The 11742-nt window shown below is 63.1% G+C and overlaps 1 protein-coding gene across 1 annotated transcript in view; it reads right to left on the bottom strand.

Annotated features, from left to right (window-relative positions):
* Nucleotides 1-11742, bottom strand: part of Notch1 (notch 1) — a 57079-nt gene that overhangs the window by 23334 nt on the left and 22003 nt on the right. Inside the window, exons 8-10 of the mRNA XM_013029371.1 lie at nt 3794-4056; nt 2946-3284; nt 2424-2541 (exon numbers count right to left, since the gene is read on the bottom strand). Coding sequence (XP_012884825.1) covers nt 2424-2541; nt 2946-3284; nt 3794-4056 — 720 coding nt within the window. The remainder of the gene's footprint in view (nt 1-2423; nt 2542-2945; nt 3285-3793; nt 4057-11742) is intronic.

The following is an 11742-nucleotide window of genomic DNA, read 5'->3' on the forward strand; positions in this document are numbered from 1 at the left end:
CTCTGAGGTGTGATCCAGTGGCTAGGCCCAGGTTCTGAGGTGTGATCCAGCAGCTAGGCCTGGACTCTGAGGTGTGATCCAGTGGCTAGGCCTGGGCTCTGAGGTGTGATCCAGTGGCTAGGCCCAGGTTCTGAGGTGTGATCCAGAGGCTAGGCCCGGGTTCTGAGGTGTGATCCAGCAGGTGTGATCCAGCAGGTAGGCCCGGGCTCTGAGGTGTGATCCAGCAGCTAGGCCCAGACTCTGAGGTGTGATCCAGCAGCTAGGCCTGGCTCTGAGGTATGATGCAGAGGCTAGGCCAGAGCTCTGAGGTGTGATCCAGCGGCTAGGCCAGAGCTCTGAGGTGTGATCCAGCGGCTAGGCCTGGGCTCTGAGGTGTGATCCAGCGGCTAGGCCAGAGCTCTGAGGTGTGGTCCAGAGGCTAGGCCCAGGCTCTGAGGTATGGTCCAGCGGCTAGGCCAGAGCTCTGAGGTGTGGTCCAGAGGCTAGGCCCAGACTCTGAGGTATGGTCCAGCGGCTAGGCCAGAGCTCTGAGGTGTGATCCAGTGGCTAGGCCCAGGCTTTGAGGTGTGATCCAGCAGGTAGGCCCAGGCTCTGAGGTATGGTCCAGCGGCTAGACCAGAGCTCTGAGGTGTGATCCAGCGGCTAGGCCAGAGCTCTGAGGTGTGGTCCAGCGGCTAGGCCCGGGCTCTGAGGTGTGATCCAGCGGCTAGGCCCGGGCTCTGAGGTGTGATCCAGCGGCTAGGCCTGGGCTCTGAGATGTGATCCAGTGGCTAGGCCCAGGCTCTGAGATGTGATCCAGTGGCTAGGCCCAGGCTTTGAGGTGTGATCCAGCAGGTAGGCCCAGGCTCTGAGATGTGATCCAGCAGGTAGGCCCAGGCTCTGAGGTGTGATCCAGCGGCTAGGCCTGGGCTCTGAGGTGTGATCCAACCCCTCCTGCCCTGGACCACTCTGAGGTGTGATCCAGAGGCTAGGCCCGGGCTTTGAGGTGTGATCCAGTAGGTAGGCCCAGGAGCACCTCCTCAGCAGCCAGTTAACCATTAATCCGCTCAACTCCCGTTAGTTCAATGATCAACTCAGAAAGGCGAGTCTGGCAACAGCCAAACCTGCAGCCAGTTACTAATTAACACCCTTTGGGGGTGCCTTTGAACCCTGCGGCCTCCAGCCCTCAGAGAACCCACCTCCTTAGCCCCTCCCCTGGGACTCCTCAATCCCACAGCAGCCCCCTGGAGCAAAAGCCAGAGGCTGGGAAAAGCTCAGTCACGTCAGACACTGGCTGGGGGTGAGCCCCCTGAATTAGAACCTAGTGCTTGAGCTCCAGGTCCCACTTGGGGTGGGAGCACCACACTGCTTGTTTCCTGCTCTCGGAGAGCCTGGCTCTGAAGTGGGGTGCCCCGGCTGGGCCTAAGCCTGGGGGCTGCCCTGGGAAGTGCGGAAGACTGCGGGGGGGGGGGAGCCAAGTGGGAGCCCCACAGACCCGTGGTCCAGAGCCTCTGCTTGTACAATGCCTCCTGAGAAGTGACCTGAGGGGGCCTAGGGAGGGCTGGGCTGGGCTGGGTGGGGTTCAACTGGGTAGGGCAAGGCCACAGTGACCCCCAGGGCTCAAGGGTGCCCTGCAACTCCTCAGGCAAGTCCCTGGAGGCGGGAAGTGTCTCCTACGATGACAGAGGGGGGCCACAGGGATCACTAGCTCCTGAGGGCCTGGCACAGGAGCTGCCTGCGTGAGTCCAGGCTGAGTGGGTGGTGGGCTCCTCCGGCCCTCCCTCGGAGCACCGGCCCCTCTCATTACGAGGAGTGGCCTGCCCTTCCCGCCTACCTGCACAGCAGCCCTCTAGCTGCCCTGGGCCCAGGCAGTGGCTTGAGTGGCTGCAGGACACAACTTCTCAGCACCCATGGCCCTGCCTGAGGCCCTCACCCACCTGCCCAAGGATGTCCTCCAACAAGGGTGCCTGCTTCTACCTCCCCAGCCCCCCAACCAGGGAGCGCTGTGACCCCTGAGGCCACCCAGTGACTTTTCAGGAAATGCGTAGGCCAGCGTCTGCATGCAGAGCCTGAGCAGTGGGAAGCTTCCCCTTTGTGGGGACCAGGGTGGCCCAGGACACAGGACAGCTCTGGAGCCATGTACCCCAGCATCCAAACCCGCTCCCACTTCCTGAACCCTCCTCGCTTCCTCTAAAACAGCACATGTGCAGCTGACAGACAAGGCTCTCAAACTCCTGTCTTATTTTTAGAGTCGCAGCAGAATTTGCTCAAACAAGAACTGTGAAGGTGAAGGAGGGGGGCTCTTCCTGCAGTTCTGCCCTCAAGAGAGACAACAGAGCCACTGGTAGGGAGCCCCTGCCCCCCCCCGCCCCCACTCCATCCCCGGAGCAAAGGGGAAGCCCCTGGGGCTGCACACACCAGACCCTGGGCGCACAGTGACTCACACAAGGAACTTGGGCTCAGGAGGTTGGGGGGGGGAGGGCTTGTGAGCTGTTGTAGACTCACACTCAACCCAAGAGGCTCGGGCAGGGGCAGGGTGCCACGGGCTTCCAGAGCGCAGCTCTGGAGAGGGGCCCCAGGGAGGGCACTCCCAAGGGAGTCATGCCCCCAGCTGTCCAGATCACAGCAAACAGTTCCCCTGGGCAAATGGTCCGGAGAGGGCCTGGAGTGGCAGTGTCACTGCAGATGTCAAGGTGGTAGTGGGTAATAATGCTGACCTGGCACTGGACCCTGAGCCAACGGCCACCCCACTCAGAGCTGCCCCATGCCACACGGGGGCTCCTGCCCCCTCCCCGCCCCTGGCCGGCTCTCAGGATGGTCTCCGGGCTTCCTCCCTGGGGAAGCGCCCTCCACACTAGGCACCCCGCCTGAGCCCCTTGGGATTGACAGCAGAGAATGGCCCAGCTGTGCACATCCAGGCCAGCACGGTGCGTGGCGTGGTGCGTGACGTGTGGGACAAGACCTACCCGGCAAGCAGGCGCACTCGTGGGTGGCGTCCCCGGTGGGGCGGCAGGTCCCCCCGTTCTGGCAGGGCGAAGGGCTGCAGGGCACGTAGGGCAGCTCGCAGTGGGTCCCCCGGTGGGTGGCACGGCAGGTGCAGTGGTAGGAGCCCACGTCGTTGTGGCACGTGCCCCCATGGCGGCACAGCCCAGGGTTCTGGCTACACTCGTTGACATCCTGCCTGCAGGTGGCGCCGTGGAAGCCAGGTGGGCATCGGCAGATGTAGGAGGCCTCGAAGGGCAGGCACTGGCCGTTGTTGGCACAGGGGTTGGAGGCACATGGGTCGGCCTGCTGACACGACTTCCCTGAGGGGGCGTGGAGAGAGGGCCAAGCTGCACCACCCATCCACGTCCACAGCCTCTGGCAGCTTAAGCCACCACCGAAGCAGCAGCCTGGGATCAACCTGCAGTACCATCTCCCCAGTTCTCGGGACCTGCTGCAAGATGACGACCTTTGGGCATCAAGGACAGCCAGAATGTGGGGAGTGGGGGCGGCCTTGAGCCGAGACCAGCGGGTCTCCTCCCAGCCCATGGCAGGGAGACAGGGCACCCGGCAGGGAGACAGGGCAGGCCGGGGCTCCACACGGAGCAGGGACAGTTCACGTGGAGCCTCAACCCAACAAGTGAGTGGGTTGGGAAGGGCGGGCAGCTCTGGAAACTCCATGCTGATCGGAATCTCAGCTCCTAGACGACCTCTTTGAGCCGGCCGATGGCACAGCTTTCTCAGAGCACCTCAGTCATGCAGACAACTGGGGCCGGGGCGGGCCTGGGGGCGAGAACGCAGCCCCGGGGTCTGCTGCCTCCCCCATGCTCACCTGACCAGCCAGGGGGGCAGCGGCACTTGTACTCGGTGAGCCTGAGCAGGTCGCACGTGCCCCCGTTGCGGCACGGGTAGGTCAGGCAGGCGTTGTCCAGGGGTGTCAGGCAGAGGGGTCCGGAGAAGCCCAGGGGGCAGCTACAGGCATAGTCCACCGTGCCGCCACGGTCCACCAGGTGACACGTCCCGGAGTTCTTGCAGGGAGTACTGAGGCACGGGTTGGGATCCTGGCATCGCTGACCCACAAAGGCACCGCCACAGCTGTGGGCAGACACACGGTGGTCAGTTCCCTTTGGCCTCCCACCCTGGGCAGTGGATGCAGTGGGCTGAGGGAGGAAGCTGCTTGGTGGGCCCAGGTGCCTTTGAGATGATAGAAGGTTCTGGGAGGAGACAGTGGTGGGGTTGCACAATGCCACCAGCCTGTTGGCTTTAAAGTGGTTAGTTTCGCTAAGTGAACTTCACTTCAATAAAAACAAATAATAACATCTATTAATTGAGACAGGTAAGACTAAAACATTCAAAAAGACCAGCTTGGATTGTAAACACAAGTAGATGTGTGGGTCCACGCAGAGGAAGAGGAGAGGGGGGAGGAGGAAGGAGTGCAGGAGGAGAGGGAGAGGAGGAGGAGGAAGGAGAGGAGGAGGAAGGAGAGGAGGAGGAAGGAGAGGAGAAGAAGGGGGAGGGGGAAGGGGAGCAGGCCCAGCCCTGGGGGAGGGGCGGGAGCTTTGTGGAAGTCCTCTGGGAGGCCACAGCTTTTCTTTTCCAGCTTCTCCATAATGAATATGTATCACTCCAGTAATAAAAGAGTTCATGGTTTCTTTGACTCAAACATCAATAGCACAGCAAACGCGGGAAGCAGTGCAGACACGGATGGATGGATTGGCTGCCCACTTTCTTTCTACTCAGGGTCCCTTCCGCCAGGGAATCTCATACGGGGAGGTGGGCTGGCACACCCAGCTCCCTCTGTCACGGAGGGTTTCACAACGCGTACCCGGGCAGCCCGGGCTGCAAATAGAAGCACCCCTTCACACCTGACGTTTCCAGGTGCTGTGAGGGGCGAGCTGTGGTGGCCAGGTCCTCCCTGGGCAGCACAGAGGGGCGCGTTGTCCCCAGGCCTGGTCTGCTGTCCTGGCACTGACAGGCTCCGTGTGTCTGCCACACCCCAACCGTGTGCCCCCTCCCCCCAGCCTGCTCCACCACCTGCAGGTTTCTGGGCCATAAATCTGAATCCTCCCTCCAGTCCTCCCACCCCAGGAGGGCTGTGATCTTCCCAGTGGCCAAGGCTTCTCAGGCAGAACTGCAAGCCCCAGCCCACACCTGGCCCCCAGGCCGCCCAGAGGGGTGCTGTGTGGACAGGGCTCTGCAGGCCACCTGTGTGCACCAAGCACATACTCCAGGTCTACCTGGAATGGGGGGGGGCCTGCCCCTGGCCAGCAGGCCCAGCACCTGAGGCTGGAGTGACACCCCCCCCCAACCAGCCCTCCCTTCCTGCCAGGTTGCTAGAATCACACCTCCGTGTGAGTTGGGGGAGGGGGCTCCCTCCACGGGCTGGCGGGCTGTGCTAGCAGCAAGGCTTCTCTACTGTCCCAGGGCCTGGAGGCATCTGTCCACCCTGGGCTTTCATCTGTGACCACAGCTTGGGTAGGGAGGGCACAAAATGGCCACTCGGCTGACCATCTGTTGCTAGAAGCCAAAAGTCCCAAGCCAACTGGCTTAAAGAAAACACCCCCCCCACCACACTCCCACCCCCTGCTGCCCTACTCCTCCTCTCTACCCCCCTACTCCCCGAATTTAACTCGGCCTTCACTGTGGCTCCTACCCAGCGTGGGAAGCAGTGGGGCTGTGGGCAGCTGCTCCTCCCCTCCCCACCCCCTGGGCCCTGCCACTCGTCCACACCTGCCTCTTGGGGCACCCCGGCTCTGGGCATGGCCTCCACTGCACACGGATCCAGTTACCAGCTGGCCTGGACAGCCACTGGAGCCTGGGATCCGGCAGGACAGGCTGGCCAGACACAAGCGGCACCCCTTCCCATCAATGCCCCTTTGTCAGGCGGGAGCTGGCCTTGTCCCACTTGGAGAAAAGGCTTTTTTCTTTCCCAGCCGCTGGCGAAGTCACGGAGGGGGGTGGGGCAGAGGGACCCTGATGATCAAAGCCGGACTAGAGCTGGCCACGCACACACGAATCCCCGCGCACTCCGGGGCCCCTTGGCCAGGCAGATCAAGGCTCCAAGAGGCAGGAAGCCTGGGGGGGGACCCACGGGCTGGGGCTCCATCACTTACTCTAGAGGGAGCACCACGGACCCCCAATCTGAGCAATCCTCTACTAAGCACCCAAAGGTGAAGACAGCGCATGCGGCTGGCCAGCCCAGGTCTTCCCCGCCCACATACGCCCCCTAACCCTCCGGCCCCCGGGGCAGTGTCCGCCCACACCCCGAACGTAGACCCCAACGAGAGGTCTGTGGGAGAACTGGCCTGAACTGGATTCATCCTTGTTAACATGGCTGCATCACGCTGGACCAGCGAGGGTAAAATATGCCCAATAAATCAGGCGTCGGCAGCATGGGCAAAGGGCGGCCGGGAGCAGGTGCACTCGTGAAGGCACAGCTGCTCTTGGCAGGCCTGGCAGGCGGGGCGGGAGCCTGGCAGGCAGCGGCTTCCATGGGGAATGTAGTGGCTGAGAGGCCCCATTGTGCTCCACCCTGCCACCCCAGGCTCCGGGACACCACAGGGAAGGCACGCTTCCTGGCTGGGCCTGGCGGGGGGGGGGGGCAGCGCCAGCACCTTCAGCCACAGAACAGGCAGGGCCCAGTGATAGACCACCCCTAAGGTGCCGGGGCCAGGCAGAAGGCTCTGAGAGGGACAGCTGAGGGCCCTGCCTCTACCCCCGCCCCCACTCGAGTTCAGGGAAGCTCCAGCCTGGCCTGTCCACAGGGGGGCCAAGGCCAAAGACAGCTGCCCCCTCCCCTCCACACACTTGGACATCCAGGAGGTACCAGGGCCTGCAGGCTACAGCCCAGCTGCAGTCAGGGCCACCAAGAGCCCCCTCCCCAGCACCTCCACGCCCGTCCCCTAGCTAGGAGCAATGGCTATGGGGGCCCGGGGGGTGTCGCATGCAAAGCCTCACCCAGCCAGGCTCCTGCTCAGTGACCTAGGCCACCCTGTGCCACCCAGCCAGGGCAGCAGGGAGAGACTGGACATCTTCCAAATGGAAAGCCCAATCCTCCCTCCATGTGGCAAACACGGCATGCCTGCCCCTGCGTGGGGCTGCGGGGCTCACAGCGGGCTCACGGCGGGCAAGCAGCCTCACCAGGTGTGTGCCCTTTCCTCTTCCCTCCTTTGCTCCTCAAAGCCCCCATGAGTCTACTTTGCCTTCTCTCCTCACATCTCACTCGGTGCCCGTGCCGTGGACCTGTCCGTGCTGGCTGACAGCAGGGGAGTGTCAGGCAGGCTGGGCCCAGGAGGTCTTGGAGGGGCAGCGTCCACTGCGGTCCAGCCCAGCACCAACGGCCCCTGTTGCCCCACAACAGCTGCCCCGAGCTTTGTTCGCGGCTGCACTGTTTCCACAGTGCCGCCTTCCCCTCCCCGGCTGCCACTCCATAGAAATGTGACTCCAGAAGCATCCGGGGGCAGATGTTGCTGTGACCTTTCACCCGGGACTAATTCTAAATTGTGCTGTTTTCCTTTCCAGACTAAGCGGCCATCTGCCACCCCCAGGGGACAGATGACAGCTCCCTCTGCTCCAAAACAAGGAGGAGGGAGCAGAGGGACAAGTGGGTGGCTTAGTGGCTCTTGTCCTCAATGGGTTTATGCAGTGGGGGGACAGCCAGGCCACAGGTAGGCGTGGGGCATCTGCTGGAGCTGAGCTGGCTGGTGGGGGGGGGGGATCAGAGGAACTTGGGGGAGGAAGGAACTCCTCTAGGAGCAGGGTGGAGCTTGTGGGGCCCTCTGGTGTGCCCAGCTACTGTACAGCTTGGATGGGACACTCAGTTTGGCCTCAGTTTCCCATGAGTGTAATGAGGGGTCCAGAGTGTATGGTTTGGAGGAGAGGGCTCAAAAGGCCTGTACAGCAGGTGGTCAGGGGTGGGGCAGGGCAAGGGCTGGGTGTGAGTCACCCATGTGACATTTATACACCCCTCCCCGAGAAGGTATTCCCCACACCTGCCTAAGGACACCAGGCCGACCCTCCAAAACCTGCTCCAAAAAGCTGCCCCTCGGCACTCTCTGGTGCCTGGCCTCAGATGTGGGGTCCCAAGGGTGGATGGGGTCCTCTATCTGGCAGCACGGAAGAGGATGGTACGCACACCTCAAGTCCACACCACCTCAACTGTGCCAGGAACGGTGGCCACCTGCTCTGTGCCACCTCCACCCTTGGTGCAGCAGGAAGGCATACTGGCCTGCCTGCCCTTCTCTAGGGCCCTGGCCTCGGCCTGGATCCTGGCCCCTTTCTCCCCGAAGCCCAGAGTCCCCCAGCAGCACAGTGGTTACTTGGGGCTAACACACTGACCTCCAGACACCTTCCTCTCCCTAAGACCAGGCCACACCCAGCCAGAGCCTGTCCAGCCTGCCACACCCTTCCTCAGCCCCAGTGGGGAAGTCTGGGACCTGACCAGTTGGGAAGCTCTGGGTCAACAGGTGCTGGCCAAGTCCCCAGCCAGGGCTAGGGACAGCCTCCGCTCTGGCCTGCCCACATCCTTGTTCCCAGAGACGGTTAAACACTGCCCTCACTCCCAGCCTGATCCTGCCCTGCACCTGAATCCCCAACCCTAGGCCCCAAGCCAGGGCCCCTGCCCCAGGCAGCTGTCCACCTGTGAGTGGGGCGAGGGACGTGTCGTGACCCTGTTGAAGAGGCAGAGGCAGCTCAGTACTGAGCAGGATCGCAGTGGGGCAGACCTGGGGCTGGGGTTCCCGGCTGCGTCTCCATGACATCAACAATCTCAGCCCATCCCTGGCAGAGGTGGGAGGGAGGGGTACTGGGACCTTATCCCCTCCCCTGAGCAGGGAGAAGCACAAGTGTCCCTTCAGGGGGGCATGCACTCACAGCATACCGAGCAGGAGCCCTACCTGGGGTCACTTCCTGTAGAAAGAACAGATCTCCCGGGGGGTGGGGGCTGACAAAGCCCAAGAAACTGAAAACCCTCCGGCCCACAACTCTAGTCCCTCCCCTCCCCGAGCCCCCAGCACAAAGAGCTGTGACACACAAGGTTCCAGAAGCCTGCTGGGGCCTTTGTCCAAACACCTGTCTGAGGGCCAGCCTCCTGGGATCTAGCCTTCTGCTTCCAGCTTCCTTTCCCAGGCTGATGGGAGAAAGGCGCACAGGCCTGGAGGTGCCCGCATAGTCCAGGGCACTGCGACCCTGCAGCCACCGCCTGTGGTCCCACCTGCCCCAGCAGGGACAGGCAGGCAGGGGTGGCTGACGTGTGGCCTCCCCGACTCCACCCGCAGTGCGCTGCTCACAACACCTCAGGGGCCCCTTAGGAAGGTGGGAGGGCAGCGAGGGCAGCAGACTGGGGGCCACGCAGGCCTGATGCACACAGGCCCAGCCTCTGCTCCGAGCAGAGGGGGAAACTGAGGGCAGCCAGGGCAGGTGTGGCATGCCCCGAGCCCGGGTCTCAGTTGGTCCAGGCTTTCTGGCTCAGAGAACTGTTCCCAGCAAGCTCAGCTCTTTTGTCTTCAAATCTTTCCCCCCAGTTGCATCCTCGGGTGTTTAAAATACACTGGAAGAGGAAGCACAGGAAAGGCAGCGGCTTCCTCGCCCGCTCGGGGAAGCCCTTTGTGTGGGAGACGAACGGGACGGAACCCGCCCGCCCGGGAAGCCCCCTGCCCCAGTGTACGAAACAATGCCCCCCAGGCCTGCTAGCCACTGCGACCACCGTGGGAACCAGTGTGCCCCTGGGAGGGGACAGAAAGGCCCCTGCAGGGGTCAGGCAACTTCCTGGACTTGACAGAGCTGGAACGGGCAGCGGTGACCCCATGGAGCAGGGGTGGGGCCCAACGAGGCCCCTACTGCTGGAGGCACCAGGCACCAGCACTCAGCCGCTTGAGTCCATGTGCTCCAGTCCAAGTCTTTTCCCACTTGGTCTCCCCCCTAAAAAAACAGAGTCCTGACCTGCAAGCAAGGCTACGACACCCCCCCCCCCAGCACCTGCAAGTTCTGGCCATCCTCAGTGGCCTGAGGGTCCGCAGGGCCAGGTCTCTCGGCTGGAGTCTGAAGCCGTCAGGAGCCCAGGGATGGTCACTTCTAGCTGCCGCTGGGTCCTGCTTTCTCGAGGGGTAGAGCCAGTCCTGGGCGCCCAGACCAGAGGCGAAGGCAGCCCACAGGCACCAGGGCTGGGTCCTGCCGGAGGGCTTAATCCAAAACTCGATTAATTAAGCCAGCAATTGCAGACTGAGTTCCACACCAAAGCCAAAAATGATCTTCTGGCAACTTCCACTTCTGCTTCCCCAAGGAAACACCATCAGGAGAGAAGGGGCAGGAGCAGGCCGCCGGGGGCTGCTTGGTCCCCTTCTCAGGGGCCAGGCTGCCCCTCCGCCAAGTGGGCCATGTGAGGCATGCGCTCACAGGTGCCTAGGCCCACATCCAGCCAGCCCGGCGGCAGAAGCTGGGCGCGGGGGCGGAGCAGACACCAAGGACCCCTGCACACACCTGTCCAGGAAGAATGGAGGCCACGCCCCTCCCGGCTCTTCAGGTACTCATCAGCTACAAGGCTGAACTTCCAGGGCCTGGTGTGGGAAAACCCCGCAGCTTCGGGCAGTCCCCGTCCTCCCCAGCCCATCACGCACAGCCAGGTGCGCACCACGCACCCCCTCCCCAGCTTAGCCATCCTCACCCTCTCCTGCCCTGTCCTAACTCTCCAGCTGCTGGCAGGAGGCCAGAAGCTCCCCGGGAAAGCCTTGAGGGGGGCTCCTGGCACCCCATGCCGCCCTCTCCACCCATGGGCCTGGATCTCAGTCTGACCGCCTGAGCTGGGGACGGACGGGGGACAATGCGTTCTTACACGGAGGAGAGGCTGAAACCCAAAACGCGGGTGGGGGGAGGGCTCTGAGACAGAGGCCAGGGGTGCCTTCTGGTACCCCTGCTTCCACCACCTGTGCCCCCACGCCGGGAAGAGCTTCCCCAGGCCTGTCCAGCAGAAGAGTCACCCCGTGCTGGCCAGCATCCTGCCAGCACCCACAGACACGGTCCCCGTCTCTGGAGGACAGCCGCTGGCCGTCTGGGCAAATAAAGGAACGACGGCCTTTGCTTCCTTCTCCCATGAGCTCCCAGGAAACCCAAAGGGCACAGAGGTGCTGACTGTGTCTGGGCCACCCCCAGAAACACAGGGTCTCCCTGACCCCACCTCCTCCCTCGCCGATGTGTGGAGGGGTGTTCCCAAACAGGGGACCCCTCTGCCCTGTCACACCTGGGGGACACTGGTGTAGGCCGGCCCAGGGACTTGTTTTCTGCGGGAAGCGTGGGCCCCTCAGGCTGGCCCTGCAGGTCCCAGACCTGTTGCTCTCACAGGCACCACGCCACACGAAAGCGCATCAACGCGCCCCACACCAGCGCGTGCCTAGCCCAGCGACGGCTCCCGAGCCTGGGTCGGCCCGCCCACAGTGCGCTCCGTGTGAGGACAGACAGGAAGCAGACAGGCGCCCACGGAGCCCCGTCCACCCACCACTTCTGGTCATCTTGTGCACCTCGACAATGACCTCAAAACAGACCCACCGCCCCAAGAAAAACCAAGTGCGCCAGCCAGCCGTGGCCTCTGCTGTCCATCTGCTGCCCTGTGAGGTCCTCCCAACTGTGGAGGAGGAGAGTGAGCACAGCCGGGGAGCAAAGGCTGAGGCCACGAGGCCCACTCTGTGGAGGACACCACCTCCTCCCCATGCGCTGACCAGAGTGCCACCCTTTGACGGGAACAGGGACCAGAAGGCAGCACGTTTGGCTCCAAATTCAAGTCCAGGGGCG

This window comes from Dipodomys ordii, unplaced genomic scaffold (genome assembly GCF_000151885.1).
Source record: "Dipodomys ordii isolate 6190 unplaced genomic scaffold, Dord_2.0 Scaffold118, whole genome shotgun sequence".
In the NCBI taxonomy this organism is placed as follows: Eukaryota; Metazoa; Chordata; class Mammalia; order Rodentia; family Heteromyidae; genus Dipodomys; species Dipodomys ordii.